Below are 20762 nucleotides of genomic sequence, written 5' to 3'. Positions count from 1 at the left end.
ATTATTTGGATCGCCATTAGCTGCTACAGTCGCAAACCCTACTCTTCCTAGGGCCCATGATATCTAGCAATGTCTAGCAATCTAATTTGCTGTGATGGTTATTTTGATATGAGTTCTCATCTTCCTTTCAATCCCCCTTTTATTCGTTCTTTAATCCCTCTATCCTTCTTCTTTTTTTTCACAGGCCTACATGGACACTCTGCAGACCCAGTGGAGCTGGCTCCTCCAGATCACCAAGTGTATACATGTCCACCTGAAGGAGAATGCTGCCTACAGCGAGTTCTTCAAGGAGGCCAATGAGATGTACGATAAGCTGCAGCAGGCGCATGAGAACATCCGTAAGAAGTTCACCAGCGACAGAAACACGCCCCTTGAAAACTTGCTGGAACTACTCAAAGGCCTGGAGGTAAGACATGTAAATCTTTGAAGGTACCACAGATATACTGTACAAGGTTATATCTCAAACACCCAATTCCACATATAGTGCACTACGTTTGACTGTACACTCTTGGAAAAAAGGGTTCCAAAAGGGTTCTTTGGCTGTCCCCATAAGATAACCATTTTTGGTTCCAGGTAGAACCATTTTTGATTCCAGGTAGAACCATTTTTGGGTTCCCTCTGTAGAAAGGGTTCTACATGGAACCCAAAGGGGTTCTTTCTGGAACAAAAGGTTCTACCTGCAACCAAAAAGGGTTCTTCAAAGAGTTCTCCAATGGGGACAACTAAAGAACCCTTTAAGGTTCTATATATCACATATTTCTTCTAAGAGTGTAGTCACTCCGGTGAAGAACTAGTTCACTACGTGTGGAATAGGAAGTAATTTGTGAAGATACCCCAAATAGAATTGCTCCCCCTTTCCTCTGATAGGGATATTGACCTCTGACCCTTAACCTCCAACAGAAAGAGAAGGAGCGGATCATGGAGAATAAGAGGCAGGTGCAGCACCTGGTCAACAAGTCCAAGAGCATCGTGAGGCTCAGACAACGTAACCCTGAAGAGGAAAAGAGCAGTATTCCTGTTATGGTACAGGCCCTGTGTGACTTCAAACAAGACCAGGTCCGAGACATGTATTAACACACACAAGCTCTCTCTCTCTCTCTCTCTCTCTCTCTCTCTCTCTCTCTCTCTCTCTCTCTCTCTCTCTCTCTTACATGCATGCACACGCACACACACACACACTCCTGTCTAACATTGTGCATGTCCCTCTATAGAAGGTGATTCTGAAAGGCAACGAGGGCATACTGAAAGACAACTCCCAGCGCAGTAAGTGGCAGGTGACAGGACCAGGAGGACTGGACATGCTGGTGCCCTCTGTCTGTCTGCTGGTGCCACCACCCAACTCCCTTGGCATCAACCTGGCCAACAAGTAAGAACACACACATGCAGGCACACACACACACACACACACACACACACAATGTGAGAATCAAATCACCATCGGTGTTGTGTGGTCCATCAGGAATGAGCAGTACTATGAGGCCATCCTGTCTGTGTGGAATCAGCTCTACATCAACATCAAGAGTCTCATCTCCTGGCAGTACTATGTCCAGGACCTCACACGTATCAACTCACTCACCATCACCATGGTAAGTCTATAAGTCACTGCGTGAACCACTATCATTGTCACTACCATAATCTCCGTAAACACATCCTTGTAACTACTTAGAAGACCACGACTAGCTAAAATGTCAGGGTTGCGCTTTGCTATACAGCCCACTATTTACTTATGCTAGGATTCCAAAAATCACATAAAAATGGTAATAACAGAATATATAACCTAAATAAGTATGACCTTCGTCATACTTAATAATTGGGGAAAAAACGAGAACGAGAACTTCATTATTGTGTCCTTTCAGTTGTCCCGTATGCGTCCCGAGGAGTACCGCAGCATCCTGAAGAGTCTGGAGACACACTACTCAGAGTTCACCCACTGTTGCCATGGCTCCGAGATGTTCAAGGACGAGGACAAGAGGAGCATCGAGAGCCAGTACACTGGAGCCCAGGCTCACTACGACCACCTGCTGGTCCAGCTACCTGCTTACAGTGAGAAGATATACACCTCTCTACTCTGAGTGCATGTCAATAACCTAAATTGGATCTGTACCTCACAGTAAATGACACCAGCATTTCATCTCTCTGTCCCTAGCTGCACAACACACCGCCAACGAGGAGAAGATCAAAGCAGAGGAGGGAGCCAGGATACTGGCGGCCAAGAAAGAGGAGGCCAAGGTAGTGGCGACTAAGCAAGATCATGTGAAGAAGGTAGTGGTTAAGAAGAAGGTGGCGTCGGTGACATCACAGAGCCTGACGGAGCTGCACGAGCTCAGACTGAGACTGGAGGGGGCAGAGGCGGGGCTTACTCAGCATATCCACATCTGTCTGGCAGAGGATGGAGCACATGACTGTGGCCTGAGGATCACACAGCTAGAGGTACACACACACACACAAACACACAGAGAGTATACATAGGAGTGTACTTTACTAGGAGTACTACTGGGTATGTAGGTTTGGGTTTGTGCATGTGACTAAATGTGTGTGTTTTCCCCAGTCTATACAGCGGGACGTGGACTCTATCCGCGAGGAGTACCTGCGTCTAAAGGAGCGTGTTCTGAAGGAACTGGAGAACATGACTGACTCTGACAAAGCCACGTTCCTGCACAGCCAACTCGGCCTCATCAACGAGAGACTGGGCAGTCTGGACGAGTGCTCCGCAGCATACCTACAGAGGTAACCATTATACTGTAGTGTATGAGCATACACCCACAGCCTGAAAGAGTTCTCTTGCAGCATACCCGTAGTGGTACTCTATATACAGACAAACTCTTCCAAACACTTACCAGTCATTGCTCAAGTGTAACTCATTTGTTTTGACAAATTCTCTCTCTCCATCTCTCTCTCATTCTTTGCGTCTCTCTCCCCCTTCTTCTCTCTCTCTTCTCTGTCCTCCCCCCTCTCTTCCTCCCAGGCTGCGGGCTCTAAGGGCCCTCCTGCAAAGTGTGTCCAGGGCTGAGGACATCATTAAGGTCCATGAGGCCAGACTGACAGAGAAGGAGACCACATCCTTGAATCCTGCAGAGGTGGGGGACTACAGGTCCACTCTGAAGGTAACAGTTACTGTATGACACACAAGCCCAAAGAATGTGGGAATGGCAGTGTCTGTCACATCAATTATTCAGCCTGTCAGTTAGCTGTGTGTGGTACTTCTAGGATAAAATGGTCTGTTTGTAAAATTAGGGCCCAATAAAATCCGTGATGTGGAAAACGAGGACGGAATCCAGACATTAAAACGGAATTCAACAATCAAATTATTTTTTATTGATGTAGCCGTAAGCGATGAAGCTAATGACAACCGTCTTCTGGTAGATGGAAAGGCTTTCCAAAAAATTATCTCAATTAAATGTTAAATCCAAAGTAGTCTATCTGGCAGAATGATATCATCATTATTTTCGTCAATCCAGTGGTTATTTGTTTAGCAAACTCTGCAATCACATGTGTGCTACAGAAACACTGCTAACCAAGCAAGTCTCTTGCTGGTGTGCACTTGAATTAAAGGGTATCTACACCCAAAAAAGAGCATTTCTTAGATTTTTCCCACACCTCAAAAGTGCTCTCCTGATGTGGTCTAAGCACTGTTGTGGACTTAGAACATCCAATTTTGTTGTTTTTCTGTAAAAAAAAATGTGATTACTTGTTGTATTTTTTTTATTAGATGAGTTTATTAGTCACATGCACAGGGTCGCAGATGTAATCTCAGGCTTAAGTGAAATGTTTATGCTCTGAGCTCCAACAGTGCAGATCAAAAAAGAAGAAGTGATGAGTCAATAAAAAATTATAATAATAATATACTGTTTACACATTTACAATTGTAGCAATGATAAATGTCCATTGGGGATGGGAGCAGGGTAAGTGTCCATTTTGAGAGTGAAAACCTGGAAAAACAAAATTGAGAACAGAATTTGGGAAAAAATAATATTGATTTTATAGGGCCCTAGTAAATGTTTTGAAGTCAGTGAGTTTTGTGGTTATTTGGGTTCTCGGGTATGTACTCTAAAAGGGACAGTTAACTTTCAGATTCAAATCTAAGCTGTTCTGTTGTGTGTGTGTGTGTGTGTGTGTGTGTGTGTGTGTGTGTGTGTGTGTGTGTGTGTGTGTGTGTGTGTGTGTGTGTGTGTGTGTGTGTGTGTGTGTGTGTGTGTGTGTGTGTGTGTGTGTGTGTGTGTGTGTGTGTGTAGAGTATGAGGGCGGAGCTGGAGGGGAAGAGGGCCGTCCTGGTCTCCATGGAGACGGAGCTGGGGAAGGCGGTCCACTGGAATGGCCAGGTGGGCGGTGCCTTCCACAGGTGTGACGTGGACCTGTCCAGATACAGTGAACAGGTCAACCAGCTGTCTGACCGCTGGAGACGCATCCAGAGCCAGATAGACTCTAGGTATGGACCTATCTTTAACTTATCTATCTACACCTTTTCGGTTCCTTATCTCATTCTCACTACAATAGACATATCCTACATGACCAAAATTATGTGGACACCTGGTTGTCGAACATCTCATTCCAAAATCATGGTCATTAATATGGAGTTGGTCCCCCCTTTGCCGCTATAACAGCCTCCACTCTTCTGGGAAGGCTTTTCACCAGATGTTTGAACATTGCTGCGGGGACTTTCTTCCATTTAGCCACACAAGCATTAGTGAGGTCAGGCACTGATTTTGGGGGATTAGGCCTGGTTCGCGGTCAGCGTTCCAATTCATCCCAAAGGTTTTCGATGGGCTTGAAGTCAGGGCTCTGGGCAGGCCAGTCAAGTTCTTCCACACCGATCTCGACAAACCATTTCTGTATGGACCTCGCTTTGTGCACGGGGGCATTGTCATGCTGAAACAGGAAAGGACCTTCCCCAAACTCTTGCCACAAAGTTGGAAGCACAGAATCCTTTAGAATGTCATTGTATGCTGTAGCATTGATATTTCCCTTCACTGGAACTAAGGGGCATAGCCCGAACCATGAAAAACAGCCCCAGACCATTATTCGTCCTTCACCTAACTTAACAGTTGGCACAATGCATTGGGGAAGGTAGCGTTCTCCTGGCATCCGCCAAACCCAGATTCGTCCATTGTACTGCCAGATGGTGAAGCGGGATTCATCACTCCAGAGAATGCGTTTCCACTGCTCCAGAGTCCAATGGCGGCGAGCTTTACACCACTCCAGCCAACACTTGGCATTGCGCATGGTGACCTTAGGCTTGTGTGCGGCTGCTCAGCCATGGAAACCCATTTCATGAAGCTCTTGACGAACAGTTTATTGTGCTAACGTTGCTTCCAGAGGCAGTTTGGAACTCGGTCGTGAGTGTTGCAACCGAGGACAGGTGATTTTTACACACTTCAGCACTTCAAGGTCCCGTTCTGTGATCTTGTGTAGCCTACCACTTCGCGGCTGAGCCTTTGTTGCTCCTAGACGTTTCCACTTCACAATAACAGTACTAACAGCACCGGGGCAGCTTTAGCAGGGCAGAAATGTTACGAACTGACTTGTTGGAAAGGTGTCATCCTATGACGGTGCCACGTTAAAAGTCCCTCAGCTCTTCAGTAAGGCCATTCTACTGCCAATGTTTTCCTATGTAGATTGCATGGCTGCGAATCCAGTCATTTGAAGGGGTGTCCACATACTTTTGTAAATATAGTGTATGTCTCACTCCCTAGCTTGATCTGTTTTGTTGTGTGTCGTCCCTCTGATTCTTGTTTACAGACTTCCTGTTCTCCACACCAATACAACTTTTTGATCCACCCTTCCTTTACATTTCGATTACTTAAAAAAACATACTTTTAAATAATCTATTTACAAAAACTGTATCTTGCTTCCCCTCTCTCTCAGACTGAGGGACCTGGAGGGGTACCTCCATCTGCTCCAGCAGTACACAACCACTAGCTCAGTCCTCAGTGAGTGGATCGGTGCTACTCGTCAGAAACATGACGCGCTGCAGGCCACCAAGATAGACAGCATCACAGCCCTGAACGAACACCTCAACCAGCAGAAGGTCAATCAATCAAAAAAAGAAAATAAACAGTCCAGTTGTTCAATGTCTATTGGAGTCAATTTAACCCAACATATGAATCTATGTGTCTGTCTAGGTGCTGAACTCTGAGATCAAGGGGAAGAGGGAGAGTGTGGTGAGTGTTCTTGGAGACACTGACGCCTGCGTCAACTCCATCAAGGTACAGACCATTTCTGACTCATTATGTCTAACAGTACTCGTCTGTCCTAACATTTCTGTGATGTAATAAAATGTGTTTGCGTTGTACATTTGTTTTAATGTGACTGTATGTCTTTAGGACTATGAGCTGGAGTTGGCCTCATACAGCGCTGGTCTAGAGACTCTACTAAACATCCATATGAAGAGGACCATGCTACAATCTCCTTCTACTAAACTCACTGAGGAGGTAACAGCAATCACAACATCCAGTCAACAAAGATACTTTAAAATGTGTGTCTAAACTCAGCAAAAAAAGAAGCATCCTCTCACTGTCAACTGTGTTTATTTTCAGCAAACTTAGCATAAATATTTGAATGAACATAACAAGATTCAACAACTGAGACATAAACTGAACAAGTTCCACAGACATGTGACTAACAGAAATGGAATAATGTGTCCCTGAACAAAGGGGGGGTCAAAATCAAAAGTAACTTAAGTAAGTAATTAAGTACTGCAGTGCATCTCCTCCTCATGGACTGCACCAGATTTTCCAGTTCTTGCTGTGAGATGTTACCCCACTCTTCCACCAAGGCATCTGCAAGTTCCCGGACATTTCTGGGGGACTTACAGATGCCCTAGCACTCACCCTCCAATCCAAAAGGGCCCAGACTCTTCGCTGGCCATGGCAGAACACTGACATTCCTGTCTTGCAGGAAATCACGCACAGAACGAGCAGTATGGCTGGTGGCATTGTCATGCTGGAGGGTCATGTCAGGATGAGCCTGCAGGAAGGGTACCACATGAGGGAGGAGGATGTCTTCCCTGTAATGCACAGCATTGAGATTGCCTGCAATGACAACAAGCTCAGTCCGATAATGCTGTGACACACCGCCCCAGACCATGACGGACCCTCCACTTCCAAATCAATCCCGCTCCAGGGTACAGGCCTCGGTGTAACACTCATTCCTTCGACGATAAACACGAATCCGACCATCATGCCTGGTGAGACGAAACCGTGACTCGTCAGTGAAGAGCACTTTTTGCCAGTCCTGTCTGGTCCAGCGACGGTGGGTTTGTGCCCATAGGCAACGTTGTTGCTGGTGATGTCTGGTGAGGACCTGCCTTACAACAGTCCTACAAGCCCTCAATCCAGCCTCTCTCAGCCTATTGCGGAAAGTCTGAGCACTGATGGAGGGATTGTGCATTCCTGGTGTAACTCGGGCAGTTGTTGTTGCTATCCTGTACCTGTCCCGCAGGTGTGATGTTCGAATGTACCGATCCTGTGCAGGTGTTGATACACGTGGCCTGCCACTGCGAGGACAATCAGCTGTCCATCCTGTCTCCCTGTATCGCTGTCTTAGGCGTCTCACAGTACGGACATTATAATTTATTGCCCTGGCATGCGTTATTGCCTTGCAGCATGCCTAAGGCGGGTTCACGCAGATGAGCAGCGACCCTGGGCATCATTCTTTTGTTGTTTTTCAGAGTCAGTAGAAAGGCCTCTTTAGTGTCCTAAGTTTTCATAACTGCGACCTTAATTGCTTACCGTCTGTAAGCTGTTAGTGTCTTAATGACCGTTCCACAGGTGCATGTTCATTAATTGTTTAAGGTTCATTGAACAAGCATGGGAAACAGTGTTTAAACCCTTTACAATGAAGATCTGTGAAGTTATTTGGATTTTTTCGAATTATCTTTCAAAGACAGGGTCCTGAAAAAGGGACATTTTTTTTTTGCTGAGTTTATTTCTCTGTTACACAACCACACACAACCCACTCAGTATCTACAGTGACTTCAAAAAGTATTCACACCCCTTGACTTTTTCCACAATCAAATCAAATCAAACTTTATTTGTCACATGCGCCGAATATGACAAGTGTAGACCTTACTGTGAAATGCTCACTTACAAGCCCTTAACCAACAGTGCAGTTCAAGAAGAGTTAAGAAAATATTTACCAAATAAACGAAGAAAAAAAATAGTGACACAATAACAAGGCTATATACAGGGGGTACCGGTACCGAGTCAGTGTGCGGGGTACAGGTTAGTTGAGGTAATTTGTACATGTAGGTAGTGGTGAAGTGAATATGCATAGATAATAAACAGCGAGTAGCAGCAGTGTACAAAACAACTGGGTGGGGGAGGGGGGTCAATGTAATAGTCCGGTGGCCATTTGATTAATTGTTCAGCAGTCTAATGGCTTGGGAGTAGAAGCTGTTAAGGAGCCTTTTGGTCCCAGACTTGGCGGTCCGGTATTGCTTGCCGTGCGGTAGCAGAGAAAACAGTCTATGACTTGGGTGACTGAAGTCTCTGACAATTTTATGGGCTTTCCTCTGACACAGCCTATTATATAGGTCCTGGATGGCAGGAAGCTTGGCCCCAGTGATGTACTGGGCCGTACGCACTACCCTCTGTAGCGCCTTACGGTCAGATGCCGAGCTGTTGCCATACTAGGTGGTGATGCAACCAGTGTCATCTTGGTAAGCAACTCCAGTGTATATTTGGCCTTGTGTTTTAGGTAATTGTCCTGCTGAAAGGGGAATTTGTCTCCCAGTGTCTGTTGGAAAGCAGACTGAACTGATTTTGCCTGTGTTTAGTTCTATTCAGTTTATTTTTATCCCAAAAAAATCCTTAGTCCTTGCCAATGGCAAGCATACCCATGACATGATGTAGCTACTACCATGCTTGAAAATATGAAGAGTGGTACTCAGTGATGTGTTGTGTTGGATTTGCCCCAAACATAACCCTTTGAAAAAAAACAATTCCACTTCGACAGAATGGGGTATTGTGTGTAGGGTGTCAACTAAAAATCTTCCCAGAGTGAAATAGTGACGTCATGTAGTAAAATTTCCACAGTGTGAAAATGTTCCCAGTTCAATAATTGCACGTGCGTCTCTTTATGTGGATGGCTGAGCTTGTGCGGATGTTTCTCTCACACCCTCCCTCGCCCTTGATTTAGCTATCTCACTAACTAACGAACAAATATATATGCACTGTCAATCGAAAAAGTAGTGCCCAAATCTTTGCATTTGCAAAAAATCCCTTCTCACATCAACCCTCGGCACTTTGATGCACAAATCTGTGTATTTATATGCTGACCTTATGCCTCAACAAGCTTCTGATTGGTCAGTGTCAATACTCCTGGCCAACATTGATTGGCAGATGTGTGAAGCATATGCGCTTGCCCACAGAATCGTTTTTTTGAGGTCGAGAGAGGGTGTGAGAGGAATTCATCCGCACGAGCTCAGCCATCCACATAAAGAGATGCATGTACAATCACTGAACCGGGAAAATGTTCACGCTGGGAGAAATTTTTCAGCATGACATCACAATCAGAACACGATTGGGAACGATTTCACGCTGGGAAGGATTTTTTTTAGATTACAGTGACACAAAATCTCAATCTAATCCATTTGAAGTTCAAGGGGTGTGAATACGTTCTGAAGGCACTGTATGTCTCTGTCTCTTAGTGGTTTGTGTTATTGTGTGTCTCTGTTATTTAACTGTGCATTGTTGACTTTCTTTCCCAGACTACGTTGCTGCAGACCCGTTACATAGAGCTGCTCACCCTGTCTGGTGACTACAACAAATACCTGGGAGAACTACACAATAACATGGAGACGCTCAAGGTACTGAGAGGAACCACACGGAACTGGAGATTCAATCTGTTCCGCTGTGTTTTTACAACAATGAGCTTTTAGACCGCATGTGTCAAACAGAAAGCCTGCGGGCCAAATCCGTCCCGTGACACAGGTCTTATCCGGCCCGCACAATGATTTATGTTGTCAATTCATTTTGGCCCGCTTCCATAATGCCCGCGACGCGCTGCACTACTAAGTCACAGCAACCACTGCCAACGTCCTGCATGCCAAATGGCATTGCCATACACACCCCCCTCCTCCCAAACCCACACACACACCTACACACAAGCCAGCCAGTGCACTGTATCATATCATCACTACTGGCACTGATCGAGTCTTCTACCGGACCGAAAGTTTAAAGGTGTTGTAGGCTAAATGACCATGCCAAGATTCGGTTCCGATGGGTCATTGCTGTAGCCTACAGAATATGTCATGTTGGTTGTCAAAAAGTTATAAGATAAAGGATTCACATGCGGGTATAAATTACTACTAAAGGACAATAGGACTCACAAGCCAGTATAAATGAGTCTACAGTTGAGTGATCTACTTCATGAAATTACAGCCTGATGTGCTCCCATTGGTGAATTCAAGGTCAATTGTGCTGCTTTAGTGTGTCCCGTTTACCGCGCGCAGCGGAGGCAACATTACAGCAATGTTTGAGCAGTAGCCTTGGCTGGCTACTCAACTACAAGACATTTTGAGTGGTCATACAGCAATACTGCATTCAACTGCACCATTGCGCCATGTTGTGCAAAAAAAAAATTCAAATGAAGTTTAAACGTTGACTTCCGGTGACGCAAATTAGGAAATGGCTGCCTAGTTTTTCATACTGCACATCGCTTGGGTATTTCCCCCCCCTAAATTCAAGTATTTACTCTGAGCATTATAATAACTTACACAAAATGGAAAAGGGGAAAATAGGAAAAGGTCACGGAGCTACAACAACAGCCCGTAACAAGACAGCAGAAGATATAATCGTCGATGAACCCGAGATGGCTAATGCTAGCGCAAATAAGATAGCAGCAGCAAAAGAACCCTCATTTCGCGACGTGATAAAGGAGGAATCGCGCGAGGTGCTCACAGGCTTACGAGAGGAACTTCGCGAAGATGTACGAAAATAACTAAATGAGTTCAAGAAGGACATTAACGAGAAACTTGAAGAAAACAAATTAGAACTTCACAGCATATCTACAAGAATGGGGGACGCAGAACAGCGCGTTGGGGAAACGGACACATGGAACTCCGCAGTCAAGGAAATACTTGAACAGTCACTGAAAGGCCAACACGCACTACAGGCAAAAGTGGCAGAACTCGAAGGTTTTTCACGTCGAAAAAACATTAGACTTTATAACGTAGTAGAGGGCGCAGAAAAAGACTCTATGCCCAAATTCATGGAGGGTCTATTCAAAGACATACTTGAAGACGACACTGACCTGGGAATCGAGAGAGCACACCGAGCTCTGGCCTCAAACCCCCCCAGCGGCGCCCCACCAAGATCCATAATAGTACGGTTCTTTAAATTCTCAGTCAAAGAGAAAGTCTTACATGCAACTTGGAAAAGGCCTGTTAACTTCCAAGGCCTAACGAGTGTTCTTTGATCATGACTACGCGGGAGAGATACTGAAAAGAAGGAAAGAATACACTCCAATTAAGAAAGCACTTAAAGAGAAGGGTATTCGCTTCCAAACACCATTCCCGGCAAAAATGTGGGTATTTCTGGAAAATGGCCCAGTTACATACGAGCATGCAGACGAGGCGACTGAGAACCTGAAGTCGAGGGGCATCCCAGTGGAGTATACCGCCAGGAGAAAGGCGACATCACCGGCGGAAAGACTTGAGCAGGCTCTCCCATGGATCGTTGTCGACCAGCAGAGTCATGGAGAGGAGGGAAACCACCTCGGCGAGAGGACGTTCACATCCGAGAAAGACTCAGGCATTTCCAACGGGAAGATGGAAGACACTGAATCGGATTTAACAGAATGAATAGTTACCGCGAGCTGTTAAGATGTTGGGTTGTTACGGTTGACATCGCAATAGGTAAAATATCTCCCCTATTTTCCCCCAATGCTGAACAAGGGTGAGTAGCCAAAAGTATGTGTTCTTTATGAACACACTAAGTAGCATCACGTTAATAACATATATTAACAAAGTATTAATGACACATTGACAACGGGGTGACAGAAGGGCATTTCAAGGGGAGGATTCATGATATGCACGCATGACCGATATAGTTTTCACTTGTTATTAACCGATGTGTATAAGCGACGAAATAGGCGCCCTTATTATTTTCGGTTCCAACAGGTCTTGTTTGTGACTACGTCACGCATTTTCATATCTGAGCGAGGGGCCCCTCCTGCGGACAGGCTCATCCCCTCAAACCCCAGAGGCAAGAGACAGTCTGACATGGGAGTCTAAATACCAAAGTATTTTCCCACTTTGGTTTACTTTATTATCGTTCTTGATTTTTCGTTCATTTTTAGGCTCATGATAAGGTGCACAGTTTTTATTTTATTTATATTGATGCATCATCGGGAATGTAAGTCTCAATGCAAACGGACTGGGGAGTGTCATCAAGGGAAGTAAGGTAATAGCAAAGATGAAACGGGAGAGAGTTGACATACTATTCTGGCAGGAAACTCACTTATCCACACCTGAACACGAGAAACTCAAGAAAATGGGATATAGGAATACTTTTTTTCTTCTTACAAAATGGTTAGAAGTGGAGTTGCAATCTTGATCCCAAATTCAGTTAATTTTGAGTTTATGTCAGAAATAAAAGACAATGAGGGTAGATTTATACTTGTTAAATGTAAACTGGATAACAAGGAAGTTACATTATTTAATATATACGCACCCCCAGGGAGTGACATGGTCTTCTACTGGAAGGTGTTTGATTTAATTGCCACAGAATCCTCTGGCACTCTTATCTGTGGAGGGGATTTTAACACAATTTTAAATTCAAAATTGGAGCACAAATCAAAATAGGAAAATGAGTCTAGTTGCTAAAAAGATCAATAGGACATTGCAGGATCTAGGAGTGCTCGATGTATGGCGTGACACCCACAAGACCGATAAGGAATATACTTTTTACTCAGCCCGCCACACTGAATACTCCAGGTTAGACTACTTTTTCATGTACAATGCAGATAGACACAGGCTTAAGGATTGTAGGATCGGGCAGAACGACTTATTAGATCATAATGGAGTTTACCTTACTCTACACCTTGATAGCAAACCAATAAATACTATATGGAGACTTAATACAAGCATGCTGAATGATCCAGCATTCAAGGAATCAATAGACAGAATTGAATATCTATCTGGAGAACGATAACGAGGAAGTATCTCCTGCTACATTGTGGGATACAGCTAAGGCGGTTATTAGAGGAAAGATCATAGCCACATCATCTCAAGAAAAAGATTAAAGCACAGAAACTGATGAAATTACAGGAAACCCTAAGAAACTTAGAAATATCTCATAGTCAATACAAAGACCCTCTTATATTACGAGAGATTCAAAAGGTAAAACAGGAAATTGACCAGATTTACAGAGAAGAAGTAGAGAAAAAGCTCAGGTTCCTGAAACAACGATATTATGAAGCAGGCTCAAAGGCAACCAAATTACTAGCATGGAGACTCAGGAAACAACAAGCACAGAATACCATTTTCAAAATAAAAGACCCCAAAACAAAGAGGATTACATGCAAATTAGATGAAATACAGTATGCATTTGAATCATATTACACAAATCTGTACAAGCAACCAGAGAAGGCAGATGCACAGACAATAGAGCATTTTTTGAACTCACTTGATCTCCCCTCAATAGGGACAGAGCAAAATGATAGACTAGCTTTAGAAATATCCACCGAATAAATTAATAAAGCAATATCTCAACTAAAAGTAAACAAGTCTCCAGGCACTGATGGCTTCCCTTCAGAATGGTCCAAGACCTTCAGAGAACAACTAACACCTCTACTTAAGGCCTGTTTTAACTGGACTCTGCGGGAGGGGGGTCTCCCACCGTCATGGAGAGAGGCCATCATATCTGTAATCCCAAAAGAGGGTAAAGATAAGAAGGAATGCACTTCATATAGACCTATCGCAATTCTTAACACGGATTATAAACTATATGCATCAATAATAGCCAAAAGAATGGAGAACATAATCCCAGAATTGATTGACGGAGATCAAACTGGTTTCATACAAAATAGGCAGACACAGGACAATATAAGGAGAACACTACATGTCATTGACCACATTACTCAGAAAAAGACAAGTGCAATATTAATCAGTCTAGATGCAGAAAAGCATTTGATTCAGTGCGATGGGATTACCTATTCCAAGTTATGGAAAGATTTGGTTTCAACAAAGAAGTGATACAGTCAGTTTTGGGAAATAAGGACATGGTAATAGAAATATACAGTAGACAAAATCAGTGGATTCATTTCTCTCTGAAGACATGGTATAGGGTAGTTAAGCAAAATAAATTAGACAGAGAGATCAAACTGCTGAGTTGGCCCGCATACGACCCCAGCTTCATCCCTGCAACACAGGACAGCATATTTAAACAATGGACGCAGAAAGGCATCACATCATTCAGTACAATTATAAGGAATGGGGACCAAGATAACTTCCAGGGCCTAAGTAAAAAACATGGCTTGGATAAACAAGACTTTTACAGATACCTACAAGTTCGACACTATTTGTTAAGGGAGATAAAAGTGACTGACCCTCGAGCACCTCCAAAATTAATCCAAGTATTCACTAACGCATACAACTTGGGGAGTAACAAAAAAACTATTTCAAATCTCTACATGGGTATTCAACCCTTAAAGAAACATTCTACAAACTATATTAAAAAGAAATGGGAAGAGGAACGTAACATTGAAATAACTAATGAAACATGGTTGGACATATTAGAGACTCAACAAAGCTCCACCAACTCAAGGTCATGGAGAGAATTCTGTTGGAAGAATGTTATACGTTTCTTCATAACACCTAAACTGAAATCAAAACAGACTGGCTCCCTACACCCTTGTTGGAGAGAATGCGGCCTATTGAGGGTGGATCACTCTCATATCTTTTGGACTTGCCCCACAATCGAAACTTACTGGGGAGAAATAAGATCTAACATTGGAAAAATAATGGGATTTGACATAGAACAAACATTCATTTCTTTGTACTTGGTTGAAATACCTGATAACTTACACAATAGAGAAAAGTACCTCTTGAAGGTCCTACTGGCAGCCAGTAAAAAGGCTATCACTAGGAAATGGCTACAAAAAGACCCTCCCACAGTGACACAATGGATAGACATTGTAAAAGAAATACACCACATGGAGCCTATGACCTTTGCTTTAAGAACACAAGAGGAGAGAGGTCAGGAATACTGGTAAAAAGGGGTTTCGTACTTGAAAAAGGTCTAATTCAAAGATGTCAATGTAACTAATATGATGACGGTATGACGTGCACTGTAACTGACAGATCTTTTTTGTTGTTCTTTTATTTTACTTTATTTGTACTTTGTGTTCCTACAATAAAAACAAAGTATAAAAAAAGTTTAAATGTTTAAATGTATCTCTTTTGTTTTAATATGTTAAAAATGCTATAATACAAGATCCTATGTACAGTCATGGCCAAAACTATTGGCACCCTTGCACTTTTTTCTAATAATGCACAATTTCTTCAAGAAAACTGTTGAATATTTTGGTATCCACAACTGTATGTATTTGGTTTGCAGTTGACCATCACAAAAAAATCGGAATAATTTACTAAATGTTAGCTTATTCCACAAAGAAATCCTAAAATGGCCTGGGCAATATTATTGGCACCTTCAAGAAGTAGTTAGAAATAATTAGATTTCAAGCAGGGGATTCTTTACTTTGGATTTGAACTCACCTGGGTTGAGTTGCAGGTGCCTCCAATATAAAAATCACTCATTCAACCAGTTTGAATAGAGAAAAGGACTCATTCTCCTGTTTTGTGTCACTGTGTGTACTGCAATGAGAATGGAGAAAAGAAAGCAAAACAGAATTATCTAAGGAGGTCAGACACAAGATTGTAGCCAAGCATGGACAATCTCAAGGCTACAAGTCCATCTCCAGAGACCTTGATGTTCCTGTTTCCACCGTACGTAATGTTTTCAAGACGTTTAAGGCCCATGCCACTGTAGCCAACCACCCTGGACGTGGCCGCAAGAGAACTTGATGGAAGATTGCAGCGAAGGATTGTTTGAATGGTGGAGAAAGCACGTCGATCAACTGCCACACAGATTCAAGCTGACCTTCAGACACAAGGTTCGACAGTTTCAACTTGCACCATCCGTCGCCAACTCAATGAAAGGCAGTTATATGGTAGGGGACCCAGGAGGACCCCACTGCTGAGTAAGAGACATAGTAAGCCCGATTTGCCAAAACACACCTGAACATGCCAAAATCCTCCTGGAAGAGTGTGCTGTGGACAGATGAGACCAAATTAGAGCTTTTTGGTAAAGCACACCATCTCTATGTTTACAGAAAACAAAATGAAGCCTTCAAAGAAAATAACATCTTCCCTACAGTCAAACATGGAGGAGGTTCTGTGATGTTTTGGGGTTGCTTTGCTGCCCTTGGAATTGGGTGCCTTGAACGTGCGCATGGCGTCATGAAATCAGGAGAATACCAAGGCATTTTAGAGCGTAATGTCGGACCCAATTTCATAAAACTGGGTCTCCATTGAACGTCATGGGTCTTCCAGCAGGACAATGACCCCAAACACACTTCAAAAAGCACCCAGGAATGGTTCAAGGTAAATCACTGGACTGTTCTGAAGTGGCCAGCAATGAGTCCAGATCTAAATCTCATTGAAAACTTGTGGAGAGAACTGAAAACAGCAGTTCGGGGAAGGCACCCTTAAAATCTGAGAGAACTGGAGCAGTTTGCACAAGAAGAATGGGCCAAACTGCCAGTATAGAGGTGCAGGAAGCTCATTGAAGGCTATAGGAAGCAGTTGATTGCAATTATTTTGACCAAAGGATGTGCTACCAAATATTAAGTCTAGGGTGTCAGTAATTTTATCAATACCATTTCAGTTTATTTTCTGATTTAAATGGATATATTAAGTTCTGTAAAAAAAAAAAGGTTCCGTAAATTATCAGTGAAATAAAGAACTGTGGAGACCAAATATTCTGGTCAATTTCAACATATTTTTGGGGAAAATTATGAGTTACTTGAAAAAAGTGCAAGGGTGCCACGATGGTACATAAGTGGACATTATGAAGGGCCATATTTTGTGTCGCAGATGTTTTTTTTGTTGTAAAAACAAACATAATAGGCTATGTCTGGCCCGCAAATTTGTTGTGTTTTTTCAATATGGCCCTTGTGCTGATTGAGTTTGACACCCCTGTTTTAGACCTTGTAGTAGGGGTTTCATTATAGTTTCAAGTTTATTTGCCAAGTTGCAATTAATACATTGGAAATATTATTATCCACTCTACCTGACCCTAATCCTTCCTTCCTCCACCTGTAGATGCGTAACACCAGGATCGACCTGTTGGAGGAGGAGCTACGGCTGCTCAAAGAGGACATTGAGGACCACAACGCTAAGAACAGTTCTCTGGAGGAGGCGTTAGTCCGCTACCGGCTGGAGCTGTCCCAGTCGCAGGAGCAGCTCCTCTCTGTGGAGGAGGTGAAGAGGAGCACGGCCCTGCAGTGCAGTGCCACCCAGGACTCCCTTGCCTCCACCCACAGCCAACTGAAGGAGCTGCAGGAGCAGGTGACCCGCCTCACCTCCCTCAACGAGGAGGAGAAGAGGAAGAGGAGGATGGCGGATGAGCGCTACGGGGAGCAGCAAGATGAGCACGAGCAGGTGCTGAGGAGAAGGCAGAAGGAGTTGGAGCAGGCCAACTGGGCAAAGATGGAGGTGGAGAAGAGCGTGGGGGACCGGGAGAGGGAGGCAGAGCGGTTAAAGAAGCAGCTGGAGGAGGAGGTGCAACGCTTCAAAGAGCTGGAGCAAGAGCTGTCTAAGGTAAGGAGACAATGCAGTGTGGAGATCAGTAACCTAAAGCTCAGCTACGAGTCCCAGATCACCATCTGCAGGACGGACATCCAGCACCTGTCTTCCCAGAGGGAGGAGGTGGACCAGGGCATCAAGTTGCAGTGTGACCGGCTAGAGGCTGATAGGAGGGACCAGGAGGACCAGCTCAGGAGGCTGAACGTGTCTCTGAGACAGGCCGAGGAGCAGAGGAAGACAGCGGAGGAGGAGGCCCATTCTCAGAGATCTGTGGTCACAGAGGAGGCGCGGAGGAGAAGGGAGCTGGAGGCGCAGGTGGAGATATTAGTCAGGCAGAGAGGGGAGGACAGTAGTCAGTATAGAGAGGAGGTGTCAGAGCTCACCAAGGCCCTGCAGGACAGTAGCGGCCAGCTGGTCCTCCTCACACACAGCCTGGACGAGGAGCAGAGGAGGAGGAGAGCATTGGAGGAGGAGAGGACCAGGATGGAGCTGCTCCTGGGGGAGATTCAGGGTAAGCAGACCTCCCCCTCCCAGGCCGTGACCCGGCTGAGGGAGGTGGAGGAGGAGCTGGTTAGTATCTGTACAGAGTTTAAGAAGGTGAGCGGTGAGAAGAACAAGGCAGAGGAGAGTGTAGCCAGGTTACAGGGACGTGTCAAGGAACTGCAGGCTACTCTTGAAAGGCTAGATGGGGAGGTGGAGGCTTTGAGGAGAACCAGCCAGGAGGAGGTGATCAAGAGGAGGCACGTGGAGACAGAGCTCCAGAAAACCAACCACACCATGCGGGAGTACACCAGCACCATCGCCACCCTGCGTCGCAGTCAGGAGGAAGCCAAAACTGTGGGGAGGAGGGGAGAAGAGGAGCACAGGAAACTCCAGGAGGAACTAGAGAGGAGGTTGAAGGAGTTCAAAGCCTCCACGGAGTGTCTGGCGTCTCTGAGCTCCGAGCTGAAGTCACTCCAACAGCATCTCTTCCAGGAGCAGGCCAAGGTCCGCGAGGCTAATCTCCGTAACGAAACACTCTACAAGACCATCGAGGAGAAGAGCCGAGTGATCAATGAGAGCGCGATAGAACACAAGCGTCTCCAGACCCTGACCCAGACCCTGACCAAAGAGCGAATGCGGCTCGAGGAGGAGTTGAGGGGGGTGAAACATGAGAGGGAGGAGCTGCTGAGGACCAGACAGGGGGCTGATGACCAGCTGGTGGCCCAGATCACTGGCCTGGAGCTGCAGCTGAAGAGCAGCTTGAGAAACAGCCTGGATACCCAGAGCCTGGTGGCAGAGCTCTCTTCGGAGAGGGAGAAACTCAGGATGGAGATAGAGCAACTCCAGAGTCAGGTCTTTGAGGTACTTGTCTTGAACCTCAGAGGTTCATGTCAGACTGTTTTGTGTTTCTCCAAATCAGACTATACTGATTTAGTTAGTTGGTGGAATAGCTTTAGCTGGCTGCAGACAATCGTTTATCTTGCATGCTGGCAAACCTCATGTAGATGCCTGCCTTTGCTTGTTTATTGTGAAACACATACAAGGCATGCATCCTTGTATGTGTTGAGATTTGCATCTTCAATTGTGAGATTGAAGAAAAAAAACGAATGCAAATGCAATCTGTGTATCCTATATGGTTGCCCTCACCATACTGCTGTCACACACCCCTGCCCACAACGAGATACTTCCTCTGTTGATTTACCAATCATCATGCTTTTTTGCCTTTGCTTGTTTTGTCTCCAATGATCCACAGTGTCTACATCATCGCTTATCTTGTCCTCTGGTCTTAATTTAGTCTCTGTCTTTGTAATTATTGTTGTGTTCATGTATCTAGTAATATTAGTAGATAGCTTCTCCTTTGTCTAGTCTAGTAAACTGGTAATCAGTCCTAGTCAACAGTATCTGTCTATTTCCTTTGAATGTACAGGAAACCAATTGCACTTTTTGTATCTGTGTGAATTGTTTCCATGTTGGGGAATTCTGGTAATCTATTCCTTTAGTCATATAATTTTAATTGACCAATGATAACTGCTTATTGTCAATGTGTGGGTAAGTTATTGGAGCTGTGTTTTGTTTTTCAATAACAGAGCATGCTGTTCTTATTGTAAATGCCAAATCACATAATTCTGTGAAATGTTTTAACAAAATAATTCATTATTATTCTAAAACTAATCTCTCAACTAATATTTTGCAGGTGGACATTTATTTTCATGAATCTTGTCCTGGAGGCAGAACTGAGCGATTTCCGCTTAGATAGGCCAGCTGCAAAATCAAAATTGGCTGTATTGTAAATATTTATGAGAACAAAGTTAATTCAAGGTTAGGGGAACCATTAGACATTCGGGTTAGCAGTGTGGTTAAGGTTAGGTTTTTTTAAAACTGTGCCAGTTAGTGACCACCCTGCAGAGCTGCCTCAAGAACAAGATTCATGACGAAAAACGCTAACCTGCTAATATTCTGCCCCTTTGTCTGGCTATCTGTATATCTCTCCTTCACCCCTCTGTCCCTCTCTCTCCTTCTCTTCCTCTCTCTCTCCCTTGACCCTTCTCCCCCTGCCCCCCCCCCCATCTCTCCCCATTCAGACATCCTGTCTGATTCAGTCCACCCAGACCCAGTACAACGAGATAGTGATGGAGAGAGATGCTCTACTGTTGAAGCTAAAGCAGACAAACCAGGACAGAGCTCGCTCTCAGAAGCTAGAGGAAGAGCTGAACCACATGAAAGTCTCTCTTGAGTCCGAGTTACGCATCAAGCTGTGCCTGCAGGAGGAGAACGAGAAGGTGTGTATTGTGAATTTCACTTTGCTGTCTAGAGTCAATCTTATATATGTATTTGAAATTTTATTAATTCCTTCATTCCTTCATTTATCCATCCATCCATTGATTCATTCATTTATTATTCATATTAAATGAATTTGTATTATTATCATATTTATTATTATTTATATTCATCCATCAATTAATACATTTATTCA

The 20762-nt window shown here is 44.2% G+C and overlaps 1 protein-coding gene across 2 annotated transcripts in view; it reads left to right on the top strand.

Annotated features, from left to right (window-relative positions):
• Positions 1-20762, top strand: part of LOC115192284 (desmoplakin) — a 37270-nt gene that overhangs the window by 12626 nt on the left and 3882 nt on the right. Inside the window, exons 9-23 of one of the 2 annotated variants that reach the window (XM_029750599.1) lie at positions 185-406; positions 901-1056; positions 1212-1366; positions 1460-1586; positions 1857-2043; positions 2147-2430; positions 2549-2727; positions 2966-3104; positions 4233-4426; positions 5863-6025; positions 6120-6203; positions 6321-6428; positions 9707-9805; positions 17324-19150; positions 20371-20568. In XM_029750599.1, the coding sequence (XP_029606459.1) occupies positions 185-406; positions 901-1056; positions 1212-1366; positions 1460-1586; positions 1857-2043; positions 2147-2430; positions 2549-2727; positions 2966-3104; positions 4233-4426; positions 5863-6025; positions 6120-6203; positions 6321-6428; positions 9707-9805; positions 17324-19150; positions 20371-20568 (4122 nt within the window). The remainder of the gene's footprint in view (positions 1-184; positions 407-900; positions 1057-1211; positions 1367-1459; positions 1587-1856; positions 2044-2146; positions 2431-2548; positions 2728-2965; positions 3105-4232; positions 4427-5862; positions 6026-6119; positions 6204-6320; positions 6429-9706; positions 9806-17323; positions 19151-20370; positions 20569-20762) is intronic. The other variant, XM_029750600.1, reaches the window with a different exon arrangement.

Source organism: Salmo trutta, chromosome 4, assembly GCF_901001165.1.
Source record: "Salmo trutta chromosome 4, fSalTru1.1, whole genome shotgun sequence".
NCBI classification, from domain to species: Eukaryota; Metazoa; Chordata; class Actinopteri; order Salmoniformes; family Salmonidae; genus Salmo; species Salmo trutta.
This window is presented reverse-complemented; position numbering and strand designations above follow the sequence as displayed.